This window comes from Oncorhynchus gorbuscha, unplaced genomic scaffold (genome assembly GCF_021184085.1).
Source record: "Oncorhynchus gorbuscha isolate QuinsamMale2020 ecotype Even-year unplaced genomic scaffold, OgorEven_v1.0 Un_scaffold_489, whole genome shotgun sequence".
NCBI classification, from domain to species: domain Eukaryota; kingdom Metazoa; phylum Chordata; class Actinopteri; order Salmoniformes; family Salmonidae; genus Oncorhynchus; species Oncorhynchus gorbuscha.
The window spans coordinates 284356-304322 of NW_025745318.1; the positions used below are offsets into that span (position 1 = coordinate 284356).

Sequence of the window (19967 nt, forward strand, 5' to 3'; positions counted from 1 at the left end):
GCTGGTCTGGGTCAGAGGGGTTCAACATGGGAGGGCTGGTCTGGGTCAGAGGGGTTCAACATGGGAGGGCTGGTCTGGGTCAGAGGGGTTCAACATGGGAGGGCTGGTCTGGGTCAGAGGGGTTCAACATGGGCGGTCTGGTCTGGGTCAGAGGGGTCCAACATGGGAGGGCTGGTCTGGGTCAGAGGGGTTCAACATGGGAGGGCTGGTCTGGGTCAGAGGGGTTCAACATGGGAGGGCTGGTCTGGGTCAGAGGGGTTCAACATGGGAGGGCTGGTCTGGGTCAGAGGGGTTCAACATGGGAGGGCTGGTCTGGGTCAGAGGGGTCCAACATGGGCGGTCTAGCTTGTTCTATGTTTCTCTCATTTGGCTGTGGATTGGAGAGGGTTGAGTAGGTGTCTCTCTCTCCCAATAACACTGTTTCAGGGTGACGATACGAACATTGAGACATACACTGGTCCTGGGTCTGTCAAGGCCATTGAGAAACACACCTCTCCTGAAACACACTGCCCAGCTCCAGAGTGTTACCAGGGTGTTACGTCATTAATCTTCCCCGTCCTCTCCAGTCTCTACTGTAGTTACCAGGGTGTTACGTCATTAATCTTCCCCGTCCTCTCCAGTCTCTACTGTAGTTACCAGGGTGTTACGTCATTAATCTTCCCCGTCCTCTCCAGTCTCTACTGTAGTTACCAGGGTGTTACGTCATTAATCTTCCCCGTCCTCTCCAGTCTCTACTGTAGTTACCAGGGTGTTACGTCATTAATCTTCCCCGTCCTCTCCAGTCTCTACTGTAGTTACCAGGGTGTTACGTCATTAAACTTCCCCGTCCTCTCCAGTCTCTGCTGTAGTTACCAGGGTGTTACGTCATTAATCTTCCCCATCCTCTCCAGTCTCTGCTGTAGTTACCAGGGTGTTACGTCATTAATCTTCCCCGTCCTCTCCAGTCTCTACTGTAGTTACCAGGGTGTTACGTTATTAATCTTCCCCATCCTCTCCAGTCTCAGAGGTGGCTCTCTGCATTTCCTCTAGGAGCCTCGTAACACTCTGACACCCTGTCCGTCAAGCAGATTTCATCCATATGATCCTCTATCAGTGTGTGACTACAGCTGATGGTGCCCTCACGTGGTAGGGAGGGAAACTGCATGGACGACCCTGTGTTCTTCCTGCTCCGCCCCATGCCATTCTGACAGCTCACCACCAGGAGGTGCTTCTCCTCTGGGGAGCAGCCTGGGCCCTGGCCAGGGGGAGCAGGTGAGGAGGTGGTGATGTCGGGGAGGTGGGGGTGGAGGAGCATTGAGGAGGGGTGCGAGGGGTCGTGACCCCCGTGAGCTTGCCCGTGACCCAGCAGGCTGCTGCTCTTAGTGTTGAGGTGGGGCGTCTGGCTATAGGTGTGGCGGTACTCCTCCTCGATGTTACGACCCAGCTTCCAACGCTTCCACTTCTTCAGGATCTCTGACTGGACCTTGGGGGGAGAGGGGGAGAGGGGGAGAGGGAGAGAGAAAAGGGTGTGGAGGAAGGGAGAGAGAGAGAGAGAGAGAGAGTGAAATACAGACAGACAGAGACAGGGTGAAAAGAGAGAGAGAGATAAAGAGGAAGAGAGAGAGAGATAAAGAGAGAGAGAGAGAAGGTGAGAGAGAGAGGAAGGAGGGAGAGAGAGAGAGAGCGGGAGAGAGAGAGAGCAGAGATTTTATGTGTGATGTTCACGTTAAATTGAGAGTTGTTTAGCTAAATGTGAGACCAAATTTAGTGAACAAGAGAAGAGGAACAGAGAGGATACATCCTCCATGAAAGAAGTATGAAAGAGGGAGAAAGAGAAGAAGAGGAGGAGGAGAGGTCTTACCTCTTTGTTGACAAAGCAGTATAAGATAGCTACCAGCAGACCCTGTAGAAACACCAAGATCTGCGTCAACACACACAACCATTATCACATGCGACACATTCAGTGCATTCTGAAGGTATTCAGACGCCGTGACTTTTTCCACATTTTGTTACGTTACAGCCTTATTCTAAAAATGATTAAATTCATTTAAAAAAAATCCTCATCAATCTACACACAATACCCCATAAAGACATCACAATACCCAATAATGACATCACAATACCCCATAATGACATCACAATACCCCATAATGACATCACAATACCCCATAATGACATCACAATACCCCATAATGACAAAGCAAAAACGTTTTTTATAAATGTTTACAAATTTAAAAAAATAAGAAACTGAAAGAACACAGTGGCCTCCATCATTCTTAAATGGAAGAAATGGAAGAAAATGGAAGAAATGGAAGAAGTTTTGAACCACCAAGACTCTTCCTAGAGCTGGCCGCCCGGCCAAACTGAGCAGTCTGGGGAGAAGGACCTTGGTCAGGGAGGTGACCAAGAATCCGATGGTCACTTTGACAGAGCTTCAGAGTTCCTCTATGGTGATGGGAGAACCTTCTAGAAGGAAAACCATCTTTGCAGCATCACCAATCAGGCCTTTACGTTAGAGTGGCCAGACTGAAGCCACTCCTCAGTGAAAGGCACATGACAGCCCGCTTCAAGTTTGCCCAAAGGCACCTAAAGGATTCTCTGGTCTGATGAAACCAAGATAAAAGTCTTTGGTCTGAATGCCAAGCGTCACGTCTGGAGGAAACCTGGCACCATCCCTGCAGTCTCACTCTCTCACTCTCACTCTCTCTCTCTCTCTATCTTTCTCTGGGTTTTTCTCAGATGTACAGGACTGTTAGAGTCACTGTTCAATTTCTCTCTGTGTTTCTCAATGTTTGTGTGTCTCTCTCTCTCTCTCTCCCTCAGTCTCTCTCACTGAGTCTCTCTCTCTCTCTGTTTCTCTCAGATGTAGAGGGGTGTTAGTGTCACTGTCACAACTCCATACTGCACACAGGCTTCTACTGTGTGATCTCTGACTGAGACTTGAGTACGGCTCCAGAGAAAACAGACTCCTTCTTACTTTCAGACAGGCTCTGTATGTCAATGTCACACAACTACAATGTAACAGAGGAGGGAAAGCTGTGTTCTGTGTCTCTGGCAGTTTTGGCACAACTACATTTACTTTCACAATGTAACAGAGGAGGGAAAGCTGTGTTCTGTGTCTCGGCTGTACAGTCGTGGCCAAAAGTTTTGAGAATGATACAAATATTAATTTCCACAAAGTTTGCAGCTTCAGTGTCTTTAGACAGATGTTACTTTGGAATACTGAAGTATAATTACAAGCATTTCATACGTGTCAAAGGCTTTTAATGACAATTACATGAAGTTGATGCAAAGAGTCAATATTTGCAGTGTAGACCCTTCTTTTTCAAGACCTCTGCAATCCGCCCTGGCATGCTGTCAATTAACTTCTGGGCCACATCCTGACTGATGGCAGCCCATTATTGTATAATCAATGCTTGGAGTTTGTCAGAATTTGTGGGATTTTGTTTGTCCACCCGCCTCTTGAGGATTGACCACAAGTTCTCAATGGGATTAAGGTCTGGGGAGATTCCTGGCCATGGACCCAAAATATCAATGTTTTGTTCCCCGAGCCACTTAGTTACCACTTTTGCCTTATGGCAAAGTGCTCCATCATGCTGGAAAAGGCATTGTTCGTCACCAAACTGTTCCTGTATGGTTGGGAGAAGTTGCTCCCGGAGGATGTGTTGGGACCATTCTTTATTCATGGCCGTGTTCTTTGGCAAAATTGTCAGTGAGCCCACTCCCTTGGCTGAGAAGCAACCCCATGATTCCAAGTGTGTGTGTGTGTGTGTGTGTGTGTGTGTGTGTGTGTGTGTGTGTGTGTGTGTGTGTGTGTGTGTGTGTGTGTGTGTGTGTGTGTGTGTGTGTGTGTGTGTGTGTGTGTGTGTGTGTGTGTGTGTGTGTGTGTGTGTGCGTGTGTGTGTGTGTGTGTGTGTGTGTGTGTGTGTGTGTGTGTGTGTGTGTGTGTGTGTGTGTGTGTGTGTGTGTGTGTGTGTGTGTGTGTGTGTGTGTGTGTGTGTGTGTGTGTGTGTGTGTGCATCTGTGTGTGTGTGTGTCTGACCTGGAAGGAGGTGAAGAAGAGATCGATGAAGAGTTTGGTGAGACGCAGGGTGATGGTGGCCTTGGTGGACTCATCCGTCACGAAGACAAACACCACCAAGTGTATCCCTAGTAGAGGGATCAGGGTCAGGGTAGACTTAGCCAACCTGGGAGAGAGAGGGGAGGAAGAGGGGAGGGAGAGAGAGAGAGAGAGAGAGAGAGAGAGAGAGAGAGAGAGAGAGAGAGAGAGAGAGAGAGAGAGAGAGAGAGAGAGAGAGAGAGAGAGAGAGAGAGAGAGAGAGGGAGAGAGAGAGAGAGAGAGAGAGAGAGAGAGAGAGAGAGAGAGAGAGAGAGAGAGAGAGAGAGAGAGAGAGAGAGAGAGAGAGAGAGAGAGAGAGGGAGGGAGGGAGAGAGAGAGAGAGAGAGAGAGAGAGAGAGAGAGAGAGAGAGAGAGAGAGAGAGAGAGGGAGAGGGGGAGAGGGGGAGAGAGGAGAGATAGATAGATAGATAGATAGATAGATAGATAGTTGGGAGGGTGGGAGAGAGAGAGGGGAGAGGGGAGGGAGAGCGGAGGGATGGAGGGAGAGCGAGAGAGAGAGAGGGGAGATTGGAGCGAAAGAGAGAGAAGGGGAGAGGGGAGGGTGAGGGTGGGAGAGAGCGAGAGAGGGAGGGGGGAGAGGGGAGGGAGGGAGAGAGAGACAGGGGAGAGGGGAGGGAAAGAGAGAGGGAGGGAGAGGTGAGGGTGAGGGTGGGAGAGAGAGAGAGATGGAGGGGGGAGAGGGGAGGGAGGGAGAGAAGGTTAGAGAGTTGCAGGGAGAGGGGGAGAGAGAGAGGAAGAGAGAGAGAGCTGAGATTAGGTTGATGATATTATAAACAGAGGAAAGGGTTTTCATTGTGAAAGAAAGAAAGAAAGAAAGAAAGAAAGAAAGAAAGAAAGAAAGAAAGAAAGAAAGAGCTCACCGGAACTTGTAGTCGGAGTATCTCATCTGGTGAGCCCTCAGTTTGGACACCAGGATCTTTATTATGTGGATGAAGATCAGGAAGTTAATCTGCAAAGAACAGGAAGTCAGAAACAAGTGACGACTTGTCAACATGCAGAACAGAACAGTGGTGGGTTTGCAAAGAGCTCCGTAGCACTCCATTCTTAGAATTTGTTTTACATTTTTGGTTCCATTTTTGGTTCTAGGTAGAACCCTTTGAGTTCCATGTGGAACCCCTTTACACAGAGGGTTGTACATGGAAGCCAAAAGGGTTCTACCTGGAATACAAAAGGGTTCTACCTGGAACCAAAAAGGGTTCTACCTGGAACCAAAAAGGGTTCTACCTGGTACCAAAAAGGGTTATCCTATGGGCACAGCCGAAGAACCCTTATGGAAGCCTTTTTTTCTGAAGTGTACATACTGTAAGACAGGGCGACACACAATTGGCCCAGCATCGTCCGGGTTACGGTTTGGCCGGGGTACGCCGTCATTGTAATATAATAATAATATATGCCATTTAGCAGACGCTTTTATCCAAAGCGACTTACAGTCATGTGTGCATACATTCTACATATGGGTGGTCCCGGGAATCGAACCCACTACCCTGGCGTTACAAGCGCCATGCTCTACCAAATGAGCTACAGAAGGACCATTGTAAATAAGAATTTGTTCTTAACTGACTTGCCTTGTTAATTAAAGGTTCAAATAAAATAAATCCCAAACAATCTTAGGACGGGAATCAATCTGACCGCGCTTTGTGGGCTATACACCTTTTAAAGGCAATGCTTCCACGATTGTTGGCTATACACCTTTTAAAGGCAATGCTTCCACGATTGATGGCTATGCACCTTTTAAAGGCAATGCTTCCACGAATGTTGGCTATGCACCTTTTAAAGGCAATGCTTCCACGATTGATGGCTATGCACCTTTTAAAGGCAATGCTTCCACGATTGCGGAGACTGAATTCAGGGTAAACGGTAAACGCTGCACATATCGGCTCAGTAGGAAATGAACTTTCAACGTCAAACGTGTTATAACACTGATTTACCACTACTGGGACTGAATCCAGACCGTAGCCTTGGTTACAGACACGTTGTGCTGCAGTATAGTCAACTCATCTGCTCCTAGTCATGGCTAGCATGTTTAAATAGGAGTTGACACGACAGGCTAGCATGTTTAAATAGGAGTTGACACGTCAGGCTAGCATGTTTAAATAGGAGTTGACACGACAGGCTAGCATGTTTAAATAGGAGTTGACACGACAGGCTAGCATGTTTAAATAGGAGTTGACACGACAGGCTAGCATGTTTAAATAGGAGTTGACACGACAGTCCAAATCGATCTAGGACCGTCAGGCTAACATATTTAAATAGGAGTTTGCACAACAGTCCAAACCAATCTAGGACCATCAGGCTAGCATGTTTAAATAGGAGTTGACACGACAGGTTAGCATGTTTAAATAGGAGTTGACACGACAGTCCTAACAGATCTAGGACCGTCAGGCTAACATGTTTAAATAGGAGTTGACACGACAGGCTAGCATGTTTAAATAGGAGTTGACACGACAGGCTAGCATGCTTAAATAGGAGTTGACATGACAGGCTAGCATGTTTAAATAGGAGTTGACACGACAGGCTAGCATGTTTAAATAGGAGTTGACACGACAGGCTAGCATGTTTAAATAGGAGTTGACACGACAGGCTAGCATGTTTAAATAGGAGTTGACCTGACAGGCTAGCATGTTTAAATAGGAGTTGACACTACAGGCTAGCATGTTTAAATAGGAGTTGACACGACAGGCTAGCATGTTTAAATAGGAGTTTACACGACAGGCTAGCATGTTTAAATAGGAGTTGACACGACAGGCTAGCATGTTTAAATAGGAGTTGACACGACAGGCTAGCATGTTTAAATAGGAGCATGTTTAAATAGGAGTTGACACGACAGGCTAGCATGTTTAAATAGGAGTTGACACGACAGGCTAGCATGTTTAAATAGGAGTTGACACGACAGGCTAGCATGTTTAAATAGGAGTTTACACGACAGGCTAGCATGTTTAAATAGGAGTTGACACGACAGGCTAGCATGTTTAAATAGGAGTTGACACGACAGGCTAGCATGTTTAAATAGGAGCATGTTTAAATAGGAGTTGACACGACAGGCTAGCATGTTTAAATAGGAGTTGACACGACAGGCTAGCATGTTTAAATAGGAGCATGTTTAAATAGGAGTTGACACAACAGGCTAGCATGTTTAAATAGGAGTTGACACGACAGGCTAGCATGTTTAAATAGGAGTTGACACGACAGGCTAGCATGTTTAAATAGGAGCATGTTTAAATAGGAGTTGACACGACAGGCTAGCATGTTTAAATAGGAGTTGACACGACAGGCTAGCATGTTTAAATAGGAGTTGACACGACAGGCTAGCATGTTTAAATAGGAGCATGTTTAAATAGGAGTTGACACGACAGGCTAGCATGTTTAAATAGGAGTTGACACGACAGGCTAGCATGTTTAAATAGGAGTTGACACGACAGGCTAGCATATTTAAATAGGAGTTGACACGACAGGCTTGCATGTTTAAATAGGAGTTGATACGACAGGCTAGCATGTTTAAATAGGAGTTGACACGACAGGCTAGCATGTTTAAATAGGAGTTGACACGACAGGCTAGCATGTTTAAATATGAGTTGACACGACAGGCTAGCATGTTTAAATAGGAGTTGACACGACAGGCTAGCATGTTGAGGGCTACGTGAACAGATACAACTATGTCCTCTGACGTTGATTCAAACGAGTGTCCTAAACCAAACAGACCGGGATAAAGAGGTGAGGGAGTGGCGTTGTGTTATCACGGGCTACGTAAAACAGCAAAGCAGGAAGTGACCTCACCACCTCTGTCTCTGTGAAAACTCAAACACAGGAATTCCTGTAAGGTACAGGAACTAGAGCCACTTAGGAAGAGGATTGATGTTAGGAAAGTATGTCGACTCAACTCGACTCGAGTGGTTTGTGGTGTTTTATGGAACCTTTATTTAACCAGTCAGGTCAGTTAAGAACAAATTCTTATTTACAATGACGGCCTGTTCAGGCCAAACCCGGACGACTGCGGGCCAATTGTGCACCGCCCTATGGGACTCCCAGTCACCCTACACCCTGGAATCGAACCAGGGTCTGTAGTGACACCGCTAGCACTGAGATCCAGTGCCTTAGACCGCTGCGCCCCTCGGGGTACACACAGTGCCTTAGACCGCTGCACCCCTCTGGGTACACACAGTGCCTTAGACCGCTGCGCCCCTCGGGGTACACACAGTGCCTTAGACCGCTGCACCCCAGGGTCACACAGTGGTTACACACAGTGCCTATTTACACAGTGACCGCTGCACCCCAGTGAACTCGGGGCACACCAGTGTGCCTTAGACCGCTGCACCCCTCGGGGTACACACAGGCGGTGTTCCAAATGACACACTGTTCCCTACACAGTGAACTACTCAGGGCGCACACAGGCAGTGTTTCAAATGACACATTGTTCCCTACACAGTGAACTACTCAGGGCGCACACAGGCAGTGTTTCAAATGACACACTGTTCCCTACACAGTGAACTACTCAGGGCGCACACAGGCAGTGTTTCAAATGACACACTGTTCCCTACACAGTGAACTACTCAGGGCGCACACAGGCAGTGTTTCAAATGACACACTGTTCCCTACACAGTGAACTACTCAGGGCGCACACAGGCAGTGTTCCAAATGACACACTGTTCCCTACACAGTGAACTACTCGGGGCGCACGCAGACGGTGTTCCAAATGACACACTGTTCCCTACACAGTGAACTACTCAGGGCGCACGCAGACGGTGTTCCAAATGACACACTGTTCCCTACACAGTGAACTACTCGGGGCGCACGCAGACGGTGTTCCAAATGACACACTGTTCCCTACACAGTGAACTACTCGGGGCGCACGCAGACGGTGTTCCAAATGACACACTGTTCCCTACACAGTGAACTGGATGTGGTGCTCTTTGGGTTTCAGCCCTGATGTGACGGTTGCCGTGACGAATCTCCCTATAATAATAATAATATATAATATATGCCATTTAGCACACGCTTTTATCCAAAGCGACTTACAGTCATGTGTGCATACATTCTACGTATGGGTGGTTCCGGGAATCGAAACCACTACCCTGGCGTTACAAGCGCCATGCTCTACCAACTGAGCTACAGAAGGACCACGAAGTAGCCTCTCCTCCTATACATTCAAACCCAACAACGCTAATTATTACAGCAGTAATATTTAGCCAGAGTACAGGCTACCACTTCAGACTGAGAATTTAGAATCTATAAACCCATGTTCTGACCTTTCATTAACACCGTGGTCATGGCGGGGCAGCAGGGGGTCCAACTGGGTCAGGACTTCATCAGAACACCCAAACGGATATGGAGGAAAGATAGACTGTTGAATTCTGACCTACTATAAAGGTGGTATGTTGACTTGGAGAGTCTGTCTGATGTGACGGTTGCCGTGACGAATCTCCCTCTTATATACAGTCAGCCCTTCCAGGAGGAGGCTATTAATAACTCCATGGTCACATTGGAGTGGTTAGGGGCTAGGAAAGTGGGGTCGGGACATCGAACCATAACATCGGGACATCGAACCATGACATCGGGACATCAAACCATAACATGGGGACATCAAACCATAACATCGGGACATCAAACCATGACATCGGGACATCAAACCATAACATCGGGTCATCAAACCATAACATCGGGACATCAAACCATAACATCGGGACATCAAACCATAACATCGGGACATCAAACCATGACATCGGGACATCAAACCAAAACATCGGGACATCAAACCAAAACATCGGGACATCAAACCATAACATCGGGACATCAAACCATAACAGAGAAGGAATGCCGACATGACTTACATCAGCTAGTCTGTCTGATGTATAGTTGCAAAATTCTGGTAACTTTCCCCAAATCCCTGTTTCTGTCTACATGTTTAAGGTCAGTGGTAGGAGATACCCTTCAACACTGTCTACATGTTTAAGGTCAGTGGTAGGAGATACCCTTCAACACTGTCTTCATGTTTAAGGTCAGTGGTAGGAGATACCCTTCAACACTGTCTACATGTTTAAGGTCAGTGGTAGGAGAAACCCTTCAACACTGTCTTCATGTTTAAGGTCAGTGGTAGGAGATACCCTTCAACACTGTCTACATGTTTAAGGTCAGTGGTAGGAGATACCCTTCAACACTGTCTACATGTTTAAGGTCAGTGGTAGGAGATACCCTTCAACACTGTCTACATGTTTAAGGTCAGTGGTAGGAGATACCCTTCAACACTGTCTACATGTTTAAGGTCAGTGGTAGGAGATACCCTTCAACACTGTCTACATGTTTAAGGTCAGTGGTAGGAGATACCCTTCAACACTGTCTACATGTTTAAGGTCAGTGGTAGGAGATACCCTTCAACACTGTCTACATGTTTAAGGTCAGTGGTAGGAGATACCCTTCAACACTGTCTTCATGTTTAAGGTCAGTGGTAGGAGATACCCTTCAACACTGTCTTCATGTTTAAGGTCAGTGGTAGGAGATACCCTTCAACACTGTCTACATGTTTAAGGTCAGTGGTAGGAGATACCCTTCAACACTGTCTTCATGTTTAAGGTCAGTGGTAGGAGATACCCTTCAACACTGTCTTCATGTTTAAGGTCAGTGGTAGGAGATACCCTTCAACACTGTCTACATGTTTAAGGTCAGGGTCAGTGGTAGGAGATAACCTTCAACACTGTCTACATGTTTAAGGTCAGGGTCAGTGGTAGGAGATAACCTTCAACACTGTCTACATGTTTAAGGTCAGGGTCAGTGGTAGGAGATAACCTTCAACACTGTCTACATGTTTAAGGTCAGGGTCAGTGGTAGGAGATAACCTTCAACACTGTCTTCATGTTTAAGGTCAGGGTCAGTGGTAGGAGATAACCTTCAACACTGTCTACATGTTTAAGGTCAGGGTCAGTGGTAGGAGATAACCTTCAACACTGTCTACATGTTTAAGGTCAGGGTCAGTGGTAGGAGATACCCTTCAACACTGTCTACATGTTTAAGGTCAGGGTCAGTGGTAGGAGATAACCTTCAACACTGTCTACATGTTTAAGGTCAGGGTCAGTGGTAGGAGATACCCTTCAAGACTGTCTTCATGTTTAAGGTCAGTGGTAGGAGTCACCCTTCAACACTGTCTTCATGTTTAAGGTCAGTGGTAGGAGATACCCTTCAACACTGTCTACATGTTTAAGGTCAGGGTCAGTGGTAGGAGATACCCTTCAAGACTGTCTTCATGTTTAAGGTCAGTGGTAGGAGATACCCTTCAACACTGTCTACATGTTTAAGGTCAGGGTCAGTGGTAGGAGATACCCTTCAAGACTGTCTTCATGTTTAAGGTCAGTGGTAGGAGATACCCTTCAACACTGTCTACATGTTTAAGGTCAGGGTCAGTGGTAGGAGATACCCTTCAAGACTGTCTACATGTTTAAGGTCAGTGGTAGGAGATACCCTTCAACACTGTCTACATGTTTAAGGTCAGCGATAGGAGAATATTGTATGAATGGGAGGAGAAATGACACTGCTTTACATACAGTACCAGTCAACCGGTTGGAAACACCTCATTCACTCTTTACATACAGTACCAGTCAACCGGTTGGAAACACCTCATTCACTCTTTACATACAGTACCAGTCAACCGGTTGGAAACACCTCATTCACTCTTTACATACAGTACCAGTCAACCGGTTGGAAACACCTCATTCACTCTTTACATACAGTACCAGTCAACCGGTTGGAAACACCTCATTCACTCTTTACATACAGTACCAGTCAACCGGTTGGAAACACCTCATTCAAGGGATTTTATTCATTTTTTGACTATTTCTTTGTTTGTTATTTCATCGTTTTGATGTCTTCACTATTATTCTACAATGACTGGGACTATAGATACATGACTGGAATGAGTAGGTGTGTCTATACTGTCTAAACTGACTGGGACTATAGATACATGACTGGAATAAGTAGGTGTGTCTATACTGACTGGGACTATAGATACATGACTGGAATGAGTAGGTGTGTCTATACTGTCTGGGACTATAGATACATGACTGGAATGAGTAGGTGTGTCTAAACTGACTGGGACTATAGATACATGACTGGAATGAGTAGGTGTGTCTAAACTGACTGGGACTATAGATACATGACTGGAATGAGTAGGTGTGTCTATACTGACTGGGACTATAGATACATGACTGGAATGAGTAGGTGTGTCTATACTGGGACTATAGATACATGACTGGAATGAGTAGGTGTGTCTATACTGACTAAACTGACTGGGACTATAGATACATGACTGGAATGAGTAGGTGTGTCTATACTGACTGGGACTATAGATACATGACTGGAATGAGTAGGTGTGTCTATACTGACTGGGACTATAGATACATGACTGGAATGAGTAGGTGTGTCTATACTGTCTAAACTGGGACTGTAGATACATGACTGGAATGAGTAGGTGTGTCTATACTGTCTAAACTGGGACTGTAGATACATGACTGGAATGAGTAGGTGTGTCTATACTGTCTAAACTGGGACTGTAGATACATGACTGGAATGAGTAGGTGTGTCTAAACTGACTGGGACTATAGATACATGACTGGAATGAGTAGGTGTGTCTAAACTGACTGGGACTATAGATACATGACTGGAATGAGTAGGTGTGTCTATACTGACTGGGACTATAGATACATGACTGGAATGAGTAGGTGTGTCTATACTGACTGGGACTATAGATACATGACTGGAATGAGTAGGTGTGTCTATACTGTCTAAACTGGGACTATAGATACATGACTGGAATGAGTAGGTGTGTCTAAACTGACTGGGACTATAGATACATGACTGGAATGAGTAGGTGTGTCTATACTGGGACTATAGATACATGACTGGAATGAGTAGGTGTGTCTATACTGGGACTATAGATACATGACTGGAATGAGTAGGTGTGTCTATACTGACTGGGACTATAGATACATGACTGGAATGAGTAGGTGTGTCTATACTGGGACTATAGATACATGACTGGAATGAGTAGGTGTGTCTATACTGTCTAAACTGGGACTATAGATACATGACGGGAATGAGTAGGTGTGTCTATACTGACTGGGACTATAGATACATGACTGGAATGAGTAGGTGTGTCTATACTGTCTAAACTGACTGGGACTATAGATACATGACTGGAATGAGTAGGTGTGTCTATACTGTCTAAACTGGGACTATAGACTACTATAGATACATGACTGGAATGAGTAGGTGTGTCTATACTGTCTAAACTGACTGGGACTATAGATACATGACTGGAATAAGTAGGTGTGTCTAAACTGGGACTATAGATACATGACTGGAATGAGTAGGTGTGTCTATACTGTCTAAACTGGGACTATAGATACATGACGGGAATGAGTAGGTGTGTCTAAACTGTCTAAACTGACTGGGACTATAGATACATGACTGGAATGAGTAGGTGTGTCTATACTGGGACTATAGATACATGACTGGAATGAGTAGGTGTGTCTATACTGACTGGGACTATAGATACATGACTGGAATGAGTAGGTGTGTCTATACTGTCTAAACTGGGACTATAGATACATGACGGGAATGAGTAGGTGTGTCTATACTGACTGGGACTATAGATACATGACTGGAATGAGTAGGTGTGTCTATACTGTCTAAACTGGGACTATAGATACATGACGGGAATGAGTAGGTGTGTCTAAACTGTCTAAACTGGGACTATAGATACATGACTGGAATGAGTAGGTGTGTCTATACTGTCTAAACTGGGACTATAGATACATGACTGGAATGAGTAGGTGTGTCTATACTGACTGGGACTATAGATACATGACTGGAATGAGTAGGTGTGTCTATACTGACTGGGACTATAGATACATGACTGGAATGAGTAGGTGTGTCTATACTGTCTAAACTGGGACTATAGATACATGACGGGAATGAGTAGGTGTGTCTATACTGTCTAAACTGACTGGGACTATAGATACATGACTGGAATGAGTAGGTGTGTCTATACTGTCTATACTGACTGGGACTATAGATACATGACTGGAATGAGTAGGTGTGTCTATACTGTCTAAACTGGGACTGTAGATACATGACTGGAATGAGTAGGTGTGTCTATACTGTCTAAACTGGGACTGTAGATACATGACTGGAATGAGTAGGTGTGTCTATACTGTCTAAACTGGGACTGTAGATACATGACTGGAATGAGTAGGTGTGTCTAAACTGACTGGGACTATAGATACATGACTGGAATGAGTAGGTGTGTCTAAACTGACTGGGACTATAGATACATGACTGGAATGAGTAGGTGTGTCTATACTGACTGGGACTATAGATACATGACTGGAATGAGTAGGTGTGTCTATACTGTCTGGGACTATAGATACATGACTGGAATGAGTAGGTGTGTCTATACTGTCTAAACTGACTGGGACTATAGATACATGACTGGAATAAGTAGGTGTGTCTATACTGGGACTATAGATACATGACTGGAATGAGTAGGTGTGTCTATACTGGGACTATAGATACATGACTGGAATGAGTAGGTGTGTCTATACTGGGACTATAGATACATGACTGGAATGAGTAGGTGTGTCTATACTGACTGGGACTATAGATACATGACTGGAATGAGTAGGTGTGTCTATACTGGGACTATAGATACATGACTGAAATGAGTAGGTGTGTCTATACTGACTGGGACTATAGATACATGACTGGAATGAGTAGGTGTGTCTATACTGTCTAAACTGGGACTATAGATACATGACGGGAATGAGTAGGTGTGTCTATACTGACTGGGACTATAGATACATGACTGGAATGAGTAGGTGTGTCTATACTGTCTAAACTGACTGGGACTATAGATACATGACTGGAATAAGTAGGTGTGTCTAAACTGGGACTATAGATACATGACTGGAATGAGTAGGTGTGTCTATACTGACTGGGACTATAGATACATGACTGGAATGAGTAGGTGTGTCTATACTGTCTAAACTGGGACTATAGATACATGACGGGAATGAGTAGGTGTGTCTAAACTGTCTAAACTGACTGGGACTATAGATACATGACTGGAATGAGTAGGTGTGTCTATACTGGGACTATAGATACATGACTGGAATGAGTAGGTGTGTCTATACTGACTGGGACTATAGATACATGACTGGAATGAGTAGGTGTGTCTATACTGTCTAAACTGGGACTATAGATACATGACGGGAATGAGTAGGTGTGTCTATACTGACTGGGACTATAGATACATGACTGGAATGAGTAGGTGTGTCTATACTGTCTAAACTGGGACTATAGATACATGACGGGAATGAGTAGGTGTGTCTAAACTGTCTAAACTGGGACTATAGATACATGACTGGAATGAGTAGGTGTGTCTATACTGTCTAAACTGGGACTATAGATACATGACTGGAATGAGTAGGTGTGTCTATACTGACTGGGACTATAGATACATGACGGGAATGAGTAGGTGTGTCTAAACTGTCTAAACTGACTGGGACTATAGATACATGACTGGAATGAGTAGGTGTGTCTATACTGGGACTATAGATACATGACTGGAATGAGTAGGTGTGTCTATACTGACTGGGACTATAGATACATGACTGGAATGAGTAGGTGTGTCTATACTGTCTAAACTGGGACTATAGATACATGACGGGAATGAGTAGGTGTGTCTATACTGTCTAAACTGACTGGGACTATAGATACATGACTGGAATGAGTAGGTGTGTCTATACTGTCTAAACTGGGACTATAGATACATGACGGGAATGAGTAGGTGTGTCTATACTGGGACTATAGATACATGACTGGAATGAGTAGGTGTGTCTATACTGACTGGGACTATAGATACATGACTGGAATGAGTAGGTGTGTCTATACTGTCTAAACTGGGACTATAGATACATGACTGGAATGAGTAGGTGTGTCTATACTGACTGGGACTATAGATACATGACTGGAATGAGTAGGTGTGTCTATACTGACTGGGACTATAGATACATGACTGGAATGAGTAGGTGTGTCTATACTGGGACTATAGATACATGACTGGAATGAGTAGGTGTGTCTATACTGACTGGGACTATAGATACATGACTGGAATGAGTAGGTGTGTCTATACTGTCTAAACTGGGACTATAGATACATGACTGGAATGAGTAGGTGTGTCTATACTGTCTAAACTGGGACTATAGATACATGACTGGAATGAGTAGGTGTGTCTATACTGGGACTATAGATACATGACTGGAATGAGTAGGTGTGTCTATACTGACTGGGACTATAGATACATGACTGGAATGAGTAGGTGTGTCTATACTGACTGGGACTATAGATACATGACTGGAATGAGTAGGTGTGTCTATACTGTCTAAACTGACTGGGACTATAGATACATGACTGGAATGAGTAGGTGTGTCTATACTGGGACTATAGATACATGACTGGAATGAGTAGGTGTGTCTATACTGACTGGGACTATAGATACATGACTGGAATGAGTAGGTGTGTCTATACTGTCTAAACTGGGACTATAGATACATGACGGGAATGAGTAGGTGTGTCTATACTGTCTAAACTGACTGGGACTATAGATACATGACTGGAATGAGTAGGTGTGTCTATACTGGGACTATAGATACATGACTGGAATGAGTAGGTGTGTCTATACTGACTGGGACTATAGATACATGACTGGAATGAGTAGGTGTGTCTATACTGTCTAAACTGGGACTATAGATACATGACGGGAATGAGTAGGTGTGTCTATACTGTCTAAACTGACTGGGACTATAGATACATGACTGGAATGAGTAGGTGTGTCTATACTGGGACTATAGATACATGACTGGAATGAGTAGGTGTGTCTATACTGTCTAAACTGGGACTATAGATACATGACGGGAATGAGTAGGTGTGTCTATACTGTCTAAACTGACTGGGACTATAGATACATGACTGGAATGAGTAGGTGTGTCTATACTGGGACTATAGATACATGACTGGAATGAGTAGGTGTGTCTATACTGTCTAAACTGACTGGGACTATAGATACATGACTGGAATGAGTAGGTGTGTCTATACTGGGACTATAGATACATGACTGGAATGAGTAGGTGTGTCTATACTGTCTGGGACTATAGATACATGACTGGAATGAGTAGGTGTGTCTATACTGTCTAAACTGGGACTATAGATACATGACGGGAATGAGTAGGTGTGTCTAAACTGACTGGGACTATAGATACATGACTGGAATGAGTAGGTGTGTCTATACTGGGACTATAGATACACGACTGGAATGAGTAGGTGTGTCTATACTGTCTAAACTGACTGGGACTATAGATACATGACTGGAATGAGTAGGTGTGTCTAAACTGACTGGGACTATAGATACATGACTGGAATGAGTAGGTGTGTCTATACTGACTGGGACTATAGATACATGACTGGAATGAGTAGGTGTGTCTATACTGTCTGGGACTATAGATACATGACTGGAATGAGTAGGTGTGTCTATACTGTCTAAACTGGGACTATAGATACATGACGGGAATGAGTAGGTGTGTCTATACTGTCTAAACTGACTGGGACTATAGATACATGACTGGAATGAGTAGGTGTGTCTATACTGTCTAAACTGACTGGGACTATAGATACATGACTGGAATGAGTAAGTGTGTCTATACTGTCTATACTGTCTGGGACTATAGATACATGACTGGAATGAGTAGGTGTGTCTATACTGTCTAAACTGACTGGGACTATAGATACATGACTGGAATGAGTAAGTGTGTCTATACTGTCTATACTGTCTGGGACTATAGATACATGACTGGAATGAGTAGGTGTGTCTATACTGACTGGGACTATAGATACATGACTGGAATGAGTAGGTGTGTCTATACTGTCTATACTGTCTGGGACTATAGATACATGACTGGAATGAGTAGGTGTGTCTATACTGTCTAAACTGGGACTATAGATACATGACGGGAATGAGTAGGTGTGTCTAAACTGACTGGGACTATAGATACATGACTGGAATGAGTAGGTGTGTCTATACTGGGACTATAGATACATGACTGGAATGAGTAGGTGTGTCTATACTGTCTAAACTGACTGGGACTATAGATACATGACTGGAATGAGTAGGTGTGTCTAAACTGACTGGGACTATAGATACATGACTGGAATGAGTAGGTGTGTCTATACTGACTGGGACTATAGATACATGACTGGAATGAGTAGGTGTGTCTATACTGTCTGGGACTATAGATACATGACTGGAATGAGTAGGTGTGTCTATACTGTCTAAACTGGGACTATAGATACATGACGGGAATGAGTAGGTGTGTCTATACTGTCTAAACTGACTGGGACTATAGATACATGACTGGAATGAGTAGGTGTGTCTATACTGTCTAAACTGGGACTATAGATACATGACGGGAATGAGTAGGTGTGTCTAAACTGACTGGGACTATAGATACATGACTGGAATGAGTAGGTGTGTCTATACTGGGACTATAGATACATGACTGGAATGAGTAGGTGTGTCTATACTGACTGGGACTATAGATACATGACTGGAATGAGTAGGTGTGTCTATACTGTCTAAACTGACTGGGACTATAGATACATGACTGGAATGAGTAAGTGTGTCTATACTGTCTATACTGTCTGGGACTATAGATACATGACTGGAATGAGTAGGTGTGTCTATACTGTCTAAACTGGGACTATAGATACATGACGGGAATGAGTAGGTGTGTCTAAACTGACTGGGACTATAGATACATGACTGGAATGAGTAGGTGTGTCTATACTGTCTATACTGTCTGGGACTATAGATACATGACTGGAATGAGTAGGTGTGTCTAAACTGACTGGGACTATAGATACATGACTGGAATGAGTAGGTGTGTCTATACTGACTGGGACTATAGATACATGACTGGAATGAGTAGGTGTGTCTATACTGTCTGGGACTATAGATACATGACTGGAATGAGTAGGTGTGTCTATACTGTCTAAACTGGGACTATAGATACATGACGGGAATGAGTAGGTGTGTCTATACTGTCTAAACTGACTGGGACTATAGATACATGACTGGAATGAGTAGGTGTGTCTATACTGTCTAAACTGGGACTATAGATACATGACGGGAATGAGTAGGTGTGTCTAAACTGACTGGGACTATAGATACATGACTGGAATGAGTAGGTGTGTCTATACTGGGACTATAGATACATGACTGGAATGAGTAGGTGTGTCTATACTGACTGGGACTATAGATACATGACTGGAATGAGTAGGTGTGTCTATACTGTCTAAACTGACTGGGACTATAGATACATGACTGGAATGAGTAAGTGTGTCTATACTGTCTATACTGTCTGGGACTATAGATACATGACTGGAATGAGTAGGTGTGTCTATACTGTCTAAACTGGGACTATAGATACATGACGGGAATGAGTAGGTGTGTCTAAACTGACTGGGACTATAGATACATGACTGGAATGAGTAGGTGTGTCTATACTGGGACTATAGATACATGACTGGAATGAGTAGGTGTGTCTAAACTGACTGGGAATATAGATACATGACTGGAATGAGTAGGTGTGTCTATACTGACTGGGACTATAGATACATGACTGGAATGAGTAGGTGTGTCTATACTGTCTAAACTGACTGGGACTATAGATACATGACTGGAATGAGTAGGTGTGTCTATACTGTCTAAACTGACTGGGACTATAGATACATGACTGGAATGAGTAGGTGTGTCTATACTGACTGGGACTAT

At 44.4% G+C, this 19967-nt stretch overlaps 1 protein-coding gene across 1 annotated transcript in view; it reads right to left on the reverse strand.

Annotated features, from left to right (window-relative positions):
* Window positions 1–208: 208 nt before the first annotated feature.
* LOC124018370 (glucagon receptor-like) overlaps window positions 209–19967 on the reverse strand; it is a 47896-nt gene continuing 28137 nt past the window's right edge. The window contains exons 10-13 of the mRNA XM_046333652.1: window positions 4960–5048; window positions 4022–4166; window positions 1841–1882; window positions 209–1462 (exon numbers count right to left, since the gene is read on the reverse strand). Coding sequence (XP_046189608.1) covers window positions 1001–1462; window positions 1841–1882; window positions 4022–4166; window positions 4960–5048 — 738 coding nt within the window. The 3' untranslated portion in view covers window positions 209–1000. The remainder of the gene's footprint in view (window positions 1463–1840; window positions 1883–4021; window positions 4167–4959; window positions 5049–19967) is intronic.